Below are 19,292 nucleotides of genomic sequence, written 5' to 3'. Positions count from 1 at the left end.
GAATACTAACTTTGGCTGGGAAAGCTTAATTTCAGCATTTTTAAATCAATTTTAGTCTAGGTAACCATTCCTAACCACATCACCATAGCTCGGCCACATACCGATCCAACATCATTATAGTTCGGCCACATACCGAGCTTCTGACGCTCAGAAAAGTGTGTCGATGAGGCACACGCCGAGCGGCCAGCCCGCCCGGGCGCATACCCAACCTCAAAACTAGGAAGCGGAGCCACGAACAAGCAGATTACATTCAAAGTGGAGCTCGGGACAGTGGAGAGTGGGCCGAGCAGCCATCTCACTCGATCTGAAAGTGATAGCGTTCGGATGGCTGATGGTTAGGCGAACGGTTCACTCGCTCGACCCAATAATGAACAAAAGGAGGATCTGTGATATTCTTCTGGGAACCCGTGCCGCCGACAGATTGCATGGTCGTCGGCATGGTTAGGCAGTGGATCGTACGATGGAAGCTTCTACTGTCATGTCAGAGATATGCTCGGGACATTAAGGTATGGTGTCAGGGACACTTTCCTGACATGTCTTTTCAGGGAAAGCTTTGAGAAGTGTTCACGCCTCGAGGAGCGTGCATGCGCGTCCCCGGAGCCCTATATAAAGGGTCCCAAGCATCAACGGAGGTATGCTAACTTTTACTATAGCCACACTGTTACTCTATTGCTCCGCTTTCTTGCTTCCACACCGCCGGTGACTGACTTGAGCATCAGAGGGTCATCGCCAATGAACCTCTCCCTGGCTCGGCACTAACGTTGTTATGGTTGCAGGTCCCTCTAGCTCGAAGTCCACGTACAGTCAACAAGAGCGCCATGTATCTCAGCATCCATCACCTCGACTCTCGGACAGAATAAAAACAAAATGAAAAAAAAAAATATTTTTACTATATTATTAAAATTTATTTTGTTGTATATGATTTTTTACCCGGCTTGAATGAAAAATTTATAGCAAATATTAATTTTGTAGTGTTTTAATTCCATTTAAAAGATTATACATGATAATAAAAATCATTCACATGAATTTTATTAAGATTACTTCTATATAAAATACGGATAACAAACTAATATTTGGTTTTGCACCATTATTATCAATCTAACAACAGCATTCCTCCCTTTGAACAAGGGAACAAGACTAACAAGACCCACAACCTTAAACTTCGGGAACAATAAAAATAAATATCTAGCGAATCTTGAACAATTAATCATGTCATTCTTGAATATATATATATTATATTTTATTATTGAGCTGTGATACTCGTCTAGAATTTTCATCTAGAAAATTCATCTAGATAGATACATAAAGATGAGACCCATCATTTCAATTTTTGTGAGTCCATTATTTATCTATCTATCTAGATGAATTTTTTAGATGAAAATCTTAGATGAATATCATTTCTCTTTACTATTATTATACATTATGCCGAGGAATTAACGGTCGTCGGAATTCCATTCAGTGTTCAAACATACGCCGCCGGCGACAAGCGCGGGCGGGCGAAGGCCTTGAGCGGCACGGCCTTGGGGAGCGCCAGCCCCGGCTTTGCCTCCATGTCGATCTCCTCCTCCCCCTCCGGAAGCTCCCAGTCGAAGGCGTGCGCCAGCGTGCCCACCAGGCACTGCACGTACAGCATCCCAACCAGCTTGCCGACGCACGACCGACGGCCCGCCCCGAAGGGGATGAACCCGAAGTTGCCGTCGCTGCCCAGAGGGTCGTACCGCTCTCCCTTCCCGCCTGGGAGGAATCGGTCGGGGTCGAAGGCCAGCGGGTTCTCCCACACGGCGGGGTCGCGGCCGATAGCCCACACGTTGACCAGCAGCCGCGTGTGCTTGGGGATGAAGAAGCCGGCCACCTCGGAGTCCTCGTGGCTGAAGTGGGGCAGCATCAGCGGCGTCGACGGGTGCAGGCGCAGCCCCTCCTTGCACACCGCCTGAAGGTACGGCAGATTGGGGATGTCGGACTCCTCGAGCAGGCGGTCGCGCCCCACTACCTCCTCCGTTTCGGCCTGCAGGCGGCGGAGGATCGACGGATTCTTCAGCATCTCCGCGAGGGTCCATTCCACCACGACCGATGATGTGTCAGTGCCCGCAGTGAACAGGTCCTGCACGGTCCAAAATATTACACCAAAATTAAAAAATCTAATTCTGTTTTTTCATTATATAAAAAAAAACAAATCCCTCCTTTTATTTTTTCCCCAAAAACATATTATTATATTATAAAAATAATAATTTAAAAATAAAAATAAAAGCAAGCTCTTTTCCACTGTGATAAAACGTTAATAAAAAGCTCCCAATGAATAAGGATCCTTTAGTTCAGAATCTCTATTAAATAAATGAAATTTATTTAAAAGCAACCGAACAGGACCTATTTTTATCTAGAATTTTCTGGATCCGAAGATCTAACCTCCCCTCCATTACAAAGGAAGCTTATTTTATTTTACACGTCATCTCTCCTCCCGTGGTCATGTCAATTTTCATCAACATTATCTCTCAAAAAAATAAACGGCAATGTATGAACGAACGTATGCAGCCATAAAATTATCGCCGTTACCAAGTGACAGTGATTTCGAAAAAAAAAAAAACTATTTTAATATTTAGCCCTCTTTAAAATTATTCTCTTCTTCTCGTACGAATAAAACTTACACAAATAAGGGCTCGGACGTTGACGTCGGAGATGGTGGCGCCGTCCTCCGACACCTTGTTGGCCATCACTTTGTCGACGAAGTCGGGGGCGCCACGGCGACTCCCCCTTGTTCTTTGGTGCTCCTCGAACAACCTCGTCAATAGGGCATCAAATCTCTTGTGCACGCCGAGCATCTTCGATTGAATACCCTACGGATGATCGTGGAGTGGATTTTTGATTGGCGATATATACAATTTCAATGCTATTTAGTGCGATCCCATGGATTGTTATCGATCGGTAGATCGGTACCTGAAGGTCCATCCACGCAATCGAGGGGAAAAAGTCGCCGACGTTGAACTGCGCGCCGCCGGTGAGCAAGTCGGAGAGCATGTCCTTGAACTTGTTGGACTCGTCGCCGTGGTCGTCGAAGACCCTTCCGCCGATGACGATGGTCCCCACCACGTTGGCGAGGGTGCAGATGAGCAGGTCGAAGATGGGGACGGGCTGGCCGGCGTCGTGGAGGCGGCGGAGGGCGTCGACGAGGCGGCGGTACTCGGCGCGGCGAGTGGGGGCCCAGTCGGCGAGGGCCTTGCCTCCGAGCAGGTGGAGGCTGCACAGCTTGCGCATGTGCTTCCACGTCGGGGTGGCGTCGGACATGACCAGGTTCTGGCGCTGGTAGCTGACGTCGCGGGCGCTGATGGGGTCGGGGCGGTGGGCGAACTGCGCGTCGGCGGTCTTGAGGAAGGCGCGGGCGGAGGAGGCGTCGGACGCGACGACGCAGAGGTGGGAGCCGAGGCGGAGCGACATGATGGGGCCGTACCGGGCGGCGAGCCGGGCGAGGTTCGAGTGCGCGCTTGCGCCGACGAGGGGGAGGGCGCCCAGCACGGGAACGCCGCGAGGCCCCGGCGGCAGCGGGAGGCGTGACCGGGGCTTGCGGAGGATCCACCGGCGGAGGAGGAGGTGGAGGGCGAGCAAGAGGGCGGCGCCGCCCAAAAGGTAGGAGTCGATGCTGGCGGTAGCCATTGATTCAATTGGTGCCGTTGTGATTTGTGAAGGCATCAGCTAAAGTCAGATATATAAATTAGACGCCCAAAAGATAATTAAAAAAAATAATTCATCTATTAAATCAAATGTTGACTAATTGAATTTTGAGCGGACGTTATTGGAACAGATACTTCAAATATTCTAAATAAAATAAAATAAATAAAAATTGGGATTTTGATTTGGGTTAGTTTAATTTTTAGATCATGATTTCGTCATTGAGCTTCTTCGAGAGAGAAAGGTGGTCTAAAGCCACATAAATTAGACGCCCAAAAAGATAATTTAAAAAACATTAATTCATCTATTAATGCAAATGTTGACTAATTGATTTTGAGTGGAGGAACAGATTCTTCACGTATTCTAAATAAAATAAATTAAAAAATGGGAATTTTAGTTTGGTTAGTTTAATTTCTAAATCATGATTTCGACGTTGAACTTATTCTAGAGAAAAGGTGGGCCTTATTTCGTGAAGAAGATACTTGATAGACCACGGTCCGGAATTGACGGTTCGACGGTTCGAAATCGTTGGTTCGACGGTTTTAGGCAGGTCGACCTTTAACCTTAACCGCCCAAGACGATTACGGTTCACGGTTCACGGTTCAGAACCGCCGGTTCACGGTTCGATTCACGGTTCGTCACGGTTCAAGATTAATATGTTAAAAAAATTAAAAATTAAAAATTAAACATTAAACATTAAAAATTAGAAATTAAAATTTATTAAAAAAAGGGCTTGCACTTATTTAAGTTGCCTACGTATCCCTTTAGGGGAATCAAAGCCCACGTAGTTCTTTTACATTTTTATCCTTTTACATTTTCATTCACTTCCATTTCCTGTTCCTGTCGTATTTGTTCCTTCAGTGTCAAAATCTTCAACTTCGTCATCTGAAAGTTGCATTCCTTGGATTCTTTTCTCCGCTCTGGTCCAATCGTCCAGTAATGTTTGGGCTTCCAATGAGTCGGGAGATAAAGTTGATCGTCGTTCATCTAATATGTTGCCGCCGGCACTGAACGTCTGCTCCACAGCAACAGTTGACACTGGACAAGCTAAAATTTCTTTTGCGATCACGGAGAGAACGGGAAAGCTTTGAGCCTTCTGTGACCACCACTTTAAGATATCGAAGTTTTCGCTATCTGCTTCATTAAAATCAAAAGAAGTCGTAAAATAATTCTCAAGTTCCTGTGTGGAACTTGAGGATCCCCGTGGACGTTTTGTCCATTTTTTTAATAAGAGTTGTGCTTTTGTAAGTTTTAAATTACTACTAGTAGTTTGTTGAATTTCAAAAATATTAATTTGTGTTCCATATTTTGCATAATATTGATTATAAATATCATATAAATAAATTCTAACATTATATATAATATTAGCTGGATTAGGGGAAGAAGAATCTTTAATTGGAATTAAAGCATCATAATATAAAGTTAACATTTTTTGTAAAACTTCTAATTTAAATCTAGGATCTAAAGCAAATGCAATTAAATAAATTTCAGGAATTATATTTCTAAATTTCAGGAATTAAATAAATTTCAGTAATTAAATAAAAAATAATATTTCTAAATTTATTATATTATTCTATTTATAATTATTATGATTATATATCTTATTTAATTTTTCTAATAAATCTATTACTTTTATAGTAAGATTATTAAAAATATTTATGTTATTTTTTTTACCTATTAATTTCTACATAAAATAAGGTCCAAAAAGATAATTAAAAAAATTAATTTATCTATTAATGCAAATGCTGACTAATTGAATTTTGAGCGAACGTTATTGAAACAGATACTTCAAATATTCTAAATAAAATAAAATAAATAAAAATTGGGATTTTGATTTGGGTTAGTTTAATTTCTAGATCATAATTTCGTCATTGAGCTTATTCGAGAGCGAAAGGTGGTCTTAAGCCACATAAATTAGACGGCCAAAAATATAATTTAAAAAACATTAATTCATCCATTAATGCAAATGTTGACTAATTGAATTTTGAGTGGACGTTAATGGAACAAATTCTTCACATATTCTAAATAAAATAAATTAAAAAATAGGATTTTTAGTTGGGTTAGTTTAATTTCTAAATCATGATTTCGACGTTGTTCTTATTCAAGAGAAAAGGTTGGCCGTATTTCGTGAAGAAGATACTTGATAGATCGATTGAAACAATTAATTAATACAAAATAGTTTTTTCAACTAGTTGTCTGAATTGATCTATCTGATACGGAGATACGGAGGAATAGCAGATGGCACATTATTTAGGGGAATTGTTCTTAGACTTACTAGATGTTCTCAGTTTTCATTCACTTTCGATAATATCATAGGCCTTTTCAACATATACTAATGGTTGAAAAACAATAAAATAGGAAACCAACAGGAAAAGGCGATCAAAACAATTAGCTAACTTACCCTCAAAATTTTCGTCCCTCACAGCAGTAGTCACCGCAGCAACCATTGCAACGATCACCGCAGTGGTCACCACAGGTTTACTCTAAAGCTCCTGTCAGATGTTATCAATATGGGGAACAAAGACATATGGCGCATCAGTGCAGAAAGTCCTCTTCTACTAATTCGAAGAGCAAAAACTTGTTAATCGAGGAAAAGGTAATAGAAGATACAACAACAATTAACGATCCGATGTATAAAGCATCTAACGAAATGATTTATGACGATGGTCATAAGACTTTGGTCATTCGTAAGAGTTTGCTGACTCCCAAGGGCGATTCAGGAGACGATTGGTTGAGAACCAATATTTTTCATACTACCTGCACCATTACAGATAAAGTCTGCAAGATGATTATCGATAGTGGTAATTGTGAGAATGTAATATCAATAGAGGTTGTCCATAAATTACAACTGAAGACGGGTTGTCATCCTAAACCCTACAAGTTATCTTGGCTGAATAAAGAAAGTGAGGTAACAGTAGACCGACGATACCTCGTTTCCTTTTCAATTGACAAATATTTTGATAGTGTTTGTTGTGATATGGTGGTCATGGATGCATGTCATGTATTGTTGAGGTGACCTTGGCAATATGATTGCAGTGTTGTTTATGATGGGCGGAAGAATACCTATACTCTTAATGTCAAAGGGAAAAAAAATTAGGAATCGCAGACGGAACTTAACATCATTGATTCCAAATTTAACTTATCTGTTCTTAATGGTTTAGATTTGAATCGCAAGCGGAACTTAACACTATTGATTCAAATCTACCTAAGTAATTAATTCCATAAATATTAATTTCTAAAATTGGCTTCCAGGACTGCATGGCGAGGCACATGGCCTTCTTGGATATGGGAGCAACCACCACCGCCTAGGCAAAGTCTTTTAAGGAAAGCTAATATTTATTTCCTTAAATAACTCTAGGTTAACCAAAAGGAACAATCGAATCACAAATTTGAAAAACAAAACAAAAAGAAACACATCTTCGAAACAAATCCGAAAATCTAGAATCTAATGTCTCTTGTGTTTGGAATTCATACAAAAGAAATACAACTAGTATGATGCGGAAATTAATTACTAATTATACCTTCCTTTGTAACTTTAATGACCTCTTGATCTTCTACCGTATTCCTCTTCTTATCCTGGACATTGTGTGGGCAATGATCTACCGAAATGAGAATTCACCTAAGCCACCTTCTTCTCCAAGCATGATTCGGCCACCACAAATATTCCATGAATAGATGTGGTTCAACCACCACCACCAAGCTCCAAGGGATGCTTCCTTTCTCTCCTTCTTCTCCATACTAGAATCCGGCCACCTTCAAGCTCCATGAGATGATGAGGTTCGGCCAATGAAGAAGAAAGAAAAGGAAGAAGAGAGAACTTCTATGTCCGGCCACACCAAGGAAAAGAGGGAGAGAAAAAGAATAGAATTGTTAGCCATGAAGGCACCTCTACCCCCTTTTTTATAATTCTTGGTCTTGGCAAATAAGGAAATTTAAATAAAAACTTCTTTAATTCTTTTGCCATGAAAAGGAAAATTTAATTAATTAAAAATCAATTTTCTTTTCTCAATTCATATGGTCGGCCACTTTCTCCCCAAAACAAAGAAAATTTAATTCACACAAGAATTAAAACTTCCTAATTTGTTTTTAGAAATTTATAAAAATTTCTCCAATAATTTTAATCCCTTCATGATTGGTTAGTAAAAAGGAAATTTTATAAATTAAAATCTTTCTTTTAAACATGTGGATAATTTCCAAAAAGGAAAGTTATCTCTAAAAATTAAAATCTCTTTTCAATCTACAAATAAGGAAAGATATCAAATCTTTTCTTAATCTTTTGTAGAAATTAATAAAAGATAATATTTAATTTTTAAACTTTCTTTTAAATCATGAACATGGTTAAAAAAGGAAAGTTTTCTCAAAATTAAAATCTACCTTTCAATCTAAAAATAAGGAAAGATTTTAAATCTTTTCTTAATCTTTTGTAGAAAACTATAAAAGGAAAGATTTAAATTTCAAACTATCTTTTAAAACCATGATATCCACATAAGAAATTATTTTAACAAAAATCCCTTTTTAATATGATGTGGCCGGCCACCTAAGCTTGGGCTCCAAGCTATTGGCCGGCCACCTTAAGGCTCAACCTTTAGGCTTGGCCGGCCCTAAGCTTGAGCTTTAAGCTTAGCTTGGCCGGCCCCTATAGGTTGGGTAAGAAGGTGGGTATGTGGTGGGTATAAATATCTATATACAAGAGGCTACGATAGGGACCGAGAGGAAGAATTGGTTTTGGTCTCCCGATGAAATTAAGCTTCCCGTGTTCGCCCCGAACACACAACTTAATTCCATCAATAATAATTCATTCTACTAAAGAACTATTATTGAACTACCGCACCAATCCCAAATTATATTTTGGGCTCCTTCTTATTATGAGTGTGTTAGTCTCCCTGTGTTTAAGATGTCGAATGTCCACTAATTAAATGAGTTACTGACAACTCACTTAATTAATATCTTAGTCCAAGAGTAGTACCACTCAACCTTATCGTCATGTCGGACTAAGTCCACCTGCAGGGTTTAACATGACAATCCTTATGAGCTACTCTTGGGGACATTATCAACCTAGATCACTAGGACACAGTATCCTTCTATAATCAACAATACACACTATAAGTGATATCATTTCCCAACTTATCGAGCTTATTGATTTATCGAACTAAATCTCACCCATTGATAAATTAAAGAAATAAATATCAAATATATGTGCTTGTTATTATATTAGGATTAAGAGAACACACTTCCATAATGACTAAAGTCTAGTTCTTTTATCAAGTCAGTATAAAAAGAACTTACCTAAAATGGTCCTACTCAATACACTTAGAGTGTACTAGTGTAATTTATTAGTCAAAATAAATTAATACCTAATTACACTACGACTATTCTAATGGTTTGTTCCTTTCCATCTTAGTCGTGAGCAACTATTTATAATTTATAAAGAACCGATAACATGATCTTCTGTGTGTGACACCCATGTTATCTACAATATAAATTAATTGAACAACTACATTTATCATAAATGTAGACATTTGACAAATGTGATTCTTATTTTTAGATAAATGTTTATACCAAAAGCTAGGCTTTTAGTATACATCCTAACAATCTCCCACTTATACTAAAAGACTAAGCTGTCATATCTGCTGCGATACATCTGATTCCCAACCCTTCAACATGCCCATCAAAAGCTCTTGCCTTAAGGGCCTTAGTGAAAGGATCTATAGGTCATCATCTGATGCAATCTAGGTGACAACAACTTATCCTCGTTTATATGATTTCTCGTATTGGGTGGTACTTGCGCTCTATTGTGTTTACTTGCCTTATAGACTTATGGTTTCTTCGAGTTTGCTACTGCACCACTATTATTACAATAAATTGTAATAATCTTTGGACAAACAAGAAATCATATCTAAGTCCATCTTGAGGTTATTGAGTCATTCAACTTTTATGGCTACCTCAGAGGCTGTCATATACTCAGCTTCTATGGTAGAGTCCGAAAAAAAATACCTATGTTTATCACTCTTCCATAGTTATGACTTTACCTCCTAAAGTAAACACAAAACCCCGAGGTTGACTTACTATTGTCCCTATATGATTGGAAGTCAAAATTCATGCAACCCACAGGGACCAAATTATCTGCCTTGTAAGTTAGCATATAATCTCTAGTGCCTCTAAGGTACTTCAATATATGCTTTACCGCAGTCCAATGTCCTTGTCCAGGATTACTTAGATATCTGCTAACTATGCCCTCGGCAAAACAGATTTCTTATCTCGTGCATAGCATACATTAGGGTTCCGACAGCCGAAACATAAGAAACTTGCTTTTATGTCCTTTATCTGCTTTGATGTCTTTGGAGACATCTCTTTTAAATAAAGTTAATCCATGCTAAAAAGGTAAAAAAACCTTTCTTGGAGTTTTGCATGCTTAAAACGAGCAAGGATTGTTTCGATATATGAAGCTTGGGATAAATAAAATATATATTCTTTTCTTGTGATCCCTTTGATCCCAAGAATACATGTATTCTCCCAAGTCCTTCATATCGAATTGTTTGGACAACCATACCCTTACTTTTGACAACACTTTGATATTGTTTCCAACTATCAAAAATATTATCTACGTATAGTACAAGAAATACCACCACGTTTCCATCATACTTCTTGTATACACAAAACTCATTCGGTTATAAAATAAATCCATAGGTCTGGATTACTTTATTAAACCTGATGAACCAAGACCTTGAAGCTTTACTTCAGTCCATAGACTGATTGAGCTTACACATAAGATGCTCTTTTGCTCTTTGCAATAACCCTTCTGGTTGCTTTATATGGATGTTTTCTTCAAGACTTCCATTAAGGAAAGCTGTCTTGACATCCACTTACCAAATCTCATAGTCCATATAGATAAAAGAATCCGGATAGACTTAAGCATGACTACCGACGAAAAAGTTTCCTTTTTTCAACAAGCCTTGCTTTGAAAGTTTCCACCTTCCTGTCTGTCCCTCTTTTCCTATTGTAGACATATTTACACCAAATAGATTTTACACCATTTGCTGGTTGTATAAGCTCCCAGACTCTATTAGAATACATATATCCTAATTCTGTATTTATTACTTTTTGCAAAGATACTGCATCTTTATCTTGGAGTGCTTCGTCATATGTCCTGGGATCAGGTTCATGTCCACCAGGGATCAAGTCCAAAGACTCTCCCAAAACATGAATCCTTTTAGGTTGCCTAACAACTCTCCAACTATGACGAGGCACTTTCTGCAATTGTGTATCATTTGTGATACGTGTTGCAGTTTCTTGTGATATTTCATCTTGTACAGTTGGTACTAGATTAGACGTGTCCTTAAATTTCCTTAAGAACAATTTTTACTCATGGTCTTGTGGTTCATAGTATAGTCCTTTTCTAAAATCGGGTATTGATGCTAACAATGACCTTCCGATTTAAGGACTATAAACCTCTTTTCATTTTTTCTAGGATAACTCACAAACAAGTGAACTCATGTCCAACTTATCAGTGTCTCTCATGTGCTAGACCACCCAAATCCGAATATGCTTCAGACTAGGCTTACGCCCAATCTGTAATTCTATGAGAGTAGAGAGTTCTGACTTAGAAGGTACTATGTTCAATTCTGTTTCCAGTGTATATCCTTAAAACGAATTTTGGTAATTTTCTGAATAACTCATCATCGATCTATAAGAGTCTTATACCTTCTTTCTACTACACCATTCTGTTGGGGTATACCAGGTGCAGTTAGTTGGGATTAAATCTTGTCTTCTGATAAGTGACTCCTAAACTCTCCTAAGAGGTACTCGTTACTACGATTTCACCGTAGTGTCTTGATACTTTTACTTTGACGCTACTCCACATCAGCCTAGTACTCTTTGAACTAATCAAAGCACTTAGACTTGTGGCGTGTTAAGTAAATGTATCCTTATCTCGAATAGTCGTCTATAAAAGAGACGAAATATTCGAAACAACCTCTTGCCTGGATAGTCAAAGGTTTACACAAATCAGAATGAACCAATTCCAACATATCTTTGGCTCCATACCCCTTAGACTTAAAATCTTCTTGGTTATTTTTCCTTCCAAGTAAGACTCGCAGGTTGGAAAGATTTCCACTACCAATGAACCCAAGAGTTCATTGGTTATTATCCTTTGAATCCTACTCAAGTTAATATAACCTAGCCTTAGATGCCAAAAATATGATTGGTTCATTTCCGAATATTACTTTCTCTTATAAAAATGTGTTATTAATTTCTATTTATTGCATCGTGGGAGTAATTGGATTATATATTGTCAACCAATGTACCAGAACAGATAACTTCCCTATTTTTCTTGATAACAAGTTTGTTATCAAAATAGACAGAATATCTATTCTTTAATAGTTTAGAAATCAGGTTCTTTCTAAACTTAGTACGTAAAGACAATTTCTGAAAATCCATATTTTATTCCTATCAGAGGATAAACATCTCCCACTGCAACAGCTGCTACTTTTGCAGTAGTGCCCATGTAGATGGTGTTTTCCTTTTCATATAGTTGTCGGGTTTCCTGGAACCCTGCAATGAATTGCAGACATGATTAGTGACATCTGTATCTACACTCCAGGTATTGGTAGATAACACCACTAAATATGTTTCAACAACTAATGAATTAAATACACCTATATTGTTCTCAGTTCTAAAAAGACAGTCTACCTTAATGTCCAAGTCCTATTTCAAATCATTATAATTGGGACTACTAAGTCTTTTCTATAGTATAACAACTAGGGGATTGACAAACATTTAAAATCCTAAGAATCACAAAAATATTTGGTCAAGACCAATACTTTAAAATCCCCATGAATTTTGTATGCCACGATAGTGTGGACGTATACAAAAGGAGATTTTGTCTATTAATTTTATTATCTCATCATTCTAACTTCATGACCAATAAAATTAATAGTTGGTCTATCTTTGATCAAATATTTTGGTCAAAACTTTGAATTTAAAATAACATTGATTCCTCAAACAATATTATTTAAATTCACCAACACCTCAAACACCGGGAATTTTTGCATGCCATGATAGTGTGGACGTATACAAATTCAAACATTTGTAAGAGGAGGGTTTTACCCATTAATTATCTTGTTAATAAATCTTTATGACAAATAAAATTACCTCAAACACCATGAATTTTGTATGCCACGATAGTGTTGACGTATACAAAACCAAACATTTGTAAGAGGAGTTTTTCCCATTAATTTTATTTTCTTGTCATCCTGACAAATAAAATTACCTCATACACCATGAATTTTGTATGCCACGATAGTGTGGACGCATACAAAAACTCGACATTTGTAAGAGGGGGTTTTAATTTTATTATCTTGTCAACTTATCTTTTTGACAAATTAATAGTTGGTTTTCCTTTGGTCACACAAATAATAGCAGTGACTCCGATGGGGAGGATACTATTAGACGTGCCTAAGTGTATATCATTACTTGACACTAAGTCCATTAATAAGATTGTGCCCCTTCCGATGGGGAAGATCACACACTCTTAATTAATTTCCTATAGTCATCCTAAATGGAAATTTGATCTAGTGATCCGCAAACAAACTCATCTGATATGGAGGAAGACACTCAGAGCCAATGCGCAAGCTTATTGCATCACTTACAAACCAGTAATGGAGATTATGGGATTCATATACTAATCCCTCTCCCACTTAGTTATTTATGGTGAGGAATTTTAACCTAGCTATCACACACATGCACACATATACAGTAAATAAAAAGCAATAAATTTGGAAATTATTTTCCAACTATTATGGCCTTTTTCCATCACTGTCCTCCGTGTGCTCCAACCCTAGCTGTTGCCATCTTTAGCCACCGCCATTGGGTTGAATCGTCGCATCCATCTTGCTTCTTATTCCGCTGCGCCTCTGGTGCTCCAAAAGTACCACGCCTCGCAAGCATCCGATCCGCGACAAAAATAGAATTTTACATGTGTCGATCCTATATTCCTCGAGGGAATGTATATGAAATCTAGATCGAAAATAAAATTTTAAAATCCTAGGGCTAATACAGCTCCTGCTGTATTAGTTACATACAATTATGCACACACACAATAATGCCCTTGACATGTCCAAGGGTCCAATCACACACAATAAAAATATGTCATAATAGTTGGAGCCTACAACCACAAAGTTAGCACATCCTACTATTATCCTGCCTAAATTATGTATGACATGTGCATAACCTATTAGAAAACCAAACACACAGAGGTAAACCCTAGCTCTGATACCAATTGTTGGTTAGTCATAAGAAAATCGTACCGGTTTCACTGTACAAAATTTTTGTACAAGTGTCAAACCTTTCCTTAAATAACCTATTGTGTTATTTAGAAGTTAAATTAGGAATCGCAGACGGAACTTAACATCATTGATTCCAAATTTAACTTATCTGTTCTTAATGGTTTAGATTTGAATCGCAAGCGAAACTTAATACTATTGATTCAAATCTACCTAAGTTATTAATTTCATAAATATTAATTTCTAAAATTGGCTTCCAGGACTGCATGGCGAGGCACATGGCCTTCTTGGATATGGGAGCAACCACCACCGCCTAGGCAAAGCCTTTTAAGGAAAGCTAATATTTATTTCCTTAAATAACTCTAGGTTAACCAAAAGGAACAATCGAATCACAAATTCGAAAAACAAAACAAAAAGAAACACATCTTCGAAACAAATCCGAAAATCTAGAATCTAATGCCTCTTGTGTTTGGAATTCATACAAAAGAAATACAACTAGTATGATGCGGAAATTAATTACTAATTATACCTTCTTTTGTAAACTTTAATGACCTCTTGATCTTCTACCGTATTCCTCTTCTTATCCCGGACGTTGTGTGGGCAACGATCTACCGAAATGAGAATTTACCTAAGCCACCTTCTTCTCCAAACATGATTCGGCTACCACAAATATTCCATGAATAGATGTGGTTCGGCCACCACCACCAAGCTCCAAGGGATGCTTCCTTTCTCTCCTTCTTCTCCATGCTAGAATCCGTCCACCTTCAAGCTCCATGAGATGATGAGGTTCGGCCAATGAAGAAGAAAGAAAAGGAAGAAGAGAGAACTTCTATGGCCGGCCACACCAAGGAAAAGAGGGAGAGAAAAAGAATAGAATCGTTAGCCATGAAGGCACCTCTACCCCCTTTTTCATAATTCTTGGTCTTGGCAAATAAGGAAATTTAAATAAAAACTTCTTTAATTCTTTTACCATGAAAAGGAAAATTTAATTAATTAAAAATCAATTTTCTTTTCTCAATTCATATGGCCGGCCACTTTCTCCCCAAAACAAGGAAAATTTAATTCACACAAGAATTAAAACTTCCTAATTTGTTTCTAGAAATTTATAAAAATTTCTCCAATAATTTTAATCCCTTCATGATTGGTTAGTAAAAAGGAAATTTTATAAATTAAAATCTTTCTTTTAAACATGTGGATAATTTCCAAAAAGGAAAGTTATCTCTAAAAATTAAAATCTCTTTTCAATCTACAAATAAGGAAAGATATCAAATCTTTCCTTAATCTTTTGTAGAAATTAATAAAAGAGAATATTTAATTTTTAAACTTTCTTTTAAATCATGAGCATGGTTAAAAAAGGAAAGTTTTCTCAAAATTAAAATCTACCTTTCAATCTAAAAATAAGGAAAGATTTCAAATCTTTTCTTAATCTTTTGTAGAAAACTATAAAAGGAAAGATTTAAATTTCAAACTCTCTTTTAAAACCATGATATCCACATAAGAAATAATTTTAACAAAAATCCCTTTTTAATATGATGTGGCCGGCCACCTAAGCTTGGGCTCCAAGCTATTGGCCGACCACCTTAAGGCTCAACCTTTAGGCTTGGCCGACCCTAAGCTTGAGCTTCAAGCTTAGCTTGGCCAGCCCCTATAGGTTGGGTAAGAAGGTGGGTATGTGGTGGGTATAAATCTCTATATACAAGAGGCTACGATAGGGACCGAGAGGAAGAATTGGTTTTGGTCTCCCGATGAAATTAAGCTTCCCGTGTTCGCCCCGAACACACAACTTAATTCCATCAATAATAATTCATTCTACTAAAGAACTATTATTGAACTACCGCACCAATCCCAAATTACATTTTGGGCTCCTTCTTATTATGGGTGTGTTAGTCTCCCTGTGTTTAAGATGTCGAATGTCCACTAATTAAATGAGTTACTGACAACTCACTTAATTAATATCTTAGTCCAAGAGTAGTATCACTCAACCTTATCGTCATGTCGGACTAAGTCCACCTGTAGGGTTTAACATGACAATCCTTATGAGCTCCTCTTGGAGACATTATCAACTTAGATCACTAGGACACAGTTTCCTTCTATAATCAACAATACACACTATAAGTGATATCATTTCTCAACTTATCGAGCTTATTGATTTATCGAACTAAATCTCACCCATTGATAAATTAAAGAAATAAATATCAAATATATGTGCTTGTTATTATATTAGGATTAAGAGAACACACTTCCATAATAACTAAGGTCTAGTTCTTTTATCAAGTCAGTATAAAAAGAACTTACCTAAAATGGTCCTACTCAATACACTTAGAGTGTACTAGTGTAATTTATTAGTCAAGATAAACTAATACCTAATTACACTACGACTATTCTAATGGTTTGTTCCTTTCCATCTTAGTCGTGAGCAACTATTTATAATTTATAAAGAACCGATAACATGATCTTCTGTGTGTAACACCACACACCATGTTATCTACAATATAAATTAATTGAACAACTACATTTATCATAAATATAGACATTTCACCAATGTGATTCTTATTTCTAGATAAATGTTTATACCAAAAGCTAGGCTTTTAGTATACATCCTAACAAACACAAGCTGAGCAGGTGACATGCCAATGGGTGACTTACTTACAAGAGTTCACCTTTACACTAAGGCACCAAGTGAGAAGTCTAAACCATGTCCCAGATGCTTTAAGTCGGCATTATTCATTACTCACCACCATGAGTACTAGCTTTGTGGACTTTGAGATTTTTCCAGATATGTATATAGGTAATTCATCATTCAGAAGGATATTCCAGGAGGTACATGATGGTTACCGACATGATTTTATTTTACATAATGATTATCTATTTCGTGGGTTGCAGTTGTACATTCCAGACTGCTCTCTAAGGCAGCAGATTATGAGTGAGCTTCATAATGAGGGGCACTTTGGACGTGATAAGACGTTGGCCCTCATCTCCGCCAATTTCTATTGGCCCAAGTTGACCAATGATGTGGCTCACTTTGTTGATCGATGTTCTGTATGCTAGTGGTCTAAGGGGGTTCTAACCAATGCAGCCTTATACACTCCCCTACCCATTCCTGAAGCTTTCGGGCTCGATGTTAGCATGGATTTCATATTGGGATTACCCCGCATCCAATGAACCTCAGACTCAGTTCTTGTTGTCATTGACAGATTCTCAAAGACGACGCATTTCGTAGCTTGTAGGAAGACTATGGATGCTACTTGGATTGCCCATCTTTACTTCAAGGAGATCATGCATTTACATGGTGTTCATCGGTCTATGACTTCAGATCGAGAAACTAAATTCATTAGTCACTTCTAGAAGATCTTATGGGAAAATTGAGGACACAATTATGTTGGATCGAGAAAGTCGATAGAGGGTGGGGTGCATATCGATCGAGAAATTTTAAGCGAGTACGCAGCGAAAAGATGAAAACATGCATTCTTTGGATAAACTTCTGGACTATGGTGAGTCACTTAGATATCATTAGATTAACCATGCCTTCAAAGTTTTCCAAATAGTCATATCCACCGAACTTAATACAAAACCTTGGTCTAACTGGTTAGGATCCGTAAAGGGTATCTTCGGTTAGTTCCACTAAGCCAAATGCATCAGGTCAAAGTCATATCTTCCTAAACATGCATAGACAAAATTTTCCTAACATACTATCATCCAAAACTTCACCAGTACCGTTGGTCAAGTTAAACTGTTATCCCTTTTTAAACTAGTCCTAATTACCCTGCCGGGTAGGTTAGTTTTTGATTACCCTGTCGGGTAGGTTAGTTTTGGAGGTGCCAGCTATTCTGGAGTCTCCCCCTGAATTATTGATCAGATTTAGGTTTTAGTTTTGGGTTTATGTCGATTACTTTTATAATTATATTTAACTTGATGATAGTCTGATTTATGGTATGTTCTAAAGTTTATTTTTGGTTTGGTTGGTCTAGGTTTGTATTTTACTTTTGATTTAGTTTATTTGATTTTACATAATATATTTTATCTTTGGGTATATAATATTGATTAATTCCTACTTGCGTGGTTAAGCACGCTTTCGGAACCCAAGCTTTAGTTTATTTTTGAGTTATTAGTGATATAAATGTTTTATTTGAGCTTGACTTGTAGCCAAGTCCGATTTTATTGTAAACGGTTTTTTAATTATTTAAAATAATATCTAAATTTTTTGATATTGTTGTAATTTTTTCTAAAAGCCCTTTTAATTTATTATTTTCTATTTTTAGTGTTGAATTTTCCTCCTCGAGTGTTAAATCTTGAGTTGGATTAAAATTTATAATTTGTTCCTTGAGGTTTTGGTTTTCCTTAAGGAGCAATTTATTTTCATTTTCAATTACAGTTAATTTTTTATCTAAACAAGCAATGACTTTGAAAATTTTCTTATTTAGACTAAGGTATACCTCTTCGGGGCATTTGGAAACGAGTACGAACTCATGGCTTGATTCGGGTTCAGACTCATCTTTCGATTCTTCCTCCGATTCTGACTCGCGGGTCATCAACGCGAGGTGGCTTTGGTGCTTCTGCTCCTCGGCTTTCGACTCTTTTGAAGACGAGTCGTCCCATGTTGCTTTGAGAGCCTTCTTCTTGGTTGTCTTGAATTTATCGCTCTTCAACTTCGGGCACTCATTCTTGTAGTGACCTTTCTTGTTGCACCCAAAGCAAGTCACGTTCCTTGGTTCAATTGGGGAGTTGATCTTCTGTAGGTCTTTTCTGTTGAAGTTCTTCTTCCTCCCGGTGAACATCTTCCTTACCAGGTTCACCAGATACTCTTCATCTTCTGAATCTTGGTCGGACTCATCTTCAGGTTCAGGTTTGGTCTTTGTCTTTTCTTTGGAGAAACCTATAAATAAAGCGATATCTTTCTCGGTTCTAGCGTTAGTCTACTCATGTAACTCAAGTTCGCAAAATAATTTGTCTAATTTTAATGTAGAGAGATTCTTCGAAATCTTGTAGGCATCCATGATGGATGCCCACAATGCATTTCGAGGAAACGCGTTTAGAGTGTACCTGATTAAGTCGTGATTCTCCATTTGGTAGTCAATCGCGTGAAGTCCGTTGAGGATGTCTTTGATCCTCGCATGGAGCTGACTTGCCGTTTCTTCTTCCTGCATTTTAATATTAAAAAGTTTATTTAAAAGAAGGTCACGTTTAGTTATCTTGGCGTCACTTGTTCCTTCGTGTAATTCGACCAGCTTGTCTCATAATTCCTTCGCATTTTGGTGTGGACCCACTCGATCAGCTCTTCTCTCGTCAGTCCACATTGCAGCGTGTTGAGTGCTTTGAAGTCCGTTGATGCTTTCTTTTTCATGTCCAGAGTCC

At 37.6% G+C, this 19,292-nt stretch overlaps 1 protein-coding gene across 1 annotated transcript; it reads right to left on the bottom strand.

Moving 5' to 3' along the window:
* Positions 1-1,059: 1,059 nt before the first annotated feature.
* Positions 1,060-3,689, bottom strand: LOC121974447 (flavonoid 3',5'-hydroxylase 1-like). Its single transcript, XM_042525511.1, has 3 exons — positions 2,932-3,689; positions 2,643-2,831; positions 1,060-2,101 (listed from the first exon to the last, which is right to left on the bottom strand). The coding sequence occupies exons 1-3, from the start codon at positions 3,679-3,681 to the stop codon at positions 1,463-1,465; spliced, it is 1,578 nt and encodes a 525-aa protein (XP_042381445.1). The 5' UTR covers positions 3,682-3,689; the 3' UTR covers positions 1,060-1,462.
* Between the last annotated feature and the right edge of the window lie 15,603 nt (positions 3,690-19,292).

The sequence above is a fragment of the Zingiber officinale genome, chromosome 4B, assembly GCF_018446385.1.
Source record: "Zingiber officinale cultivar Zhangliang chromosome 4B, Zo_v1.1, whole genome shotgun sequence".
Classification (NCBI taxonomy): Eukaryota; Viridiplantae; Streptophyta; class Magnoliopsida; order Zingiberales; family Zingiberaceae; genus Zingiber; species Zingiber officinale.
The sequence above is the reverse complement of the archived record's forward strand: the minus strand, read 5'-3'. Positions and strand labels throughout refer to the sequence as shown.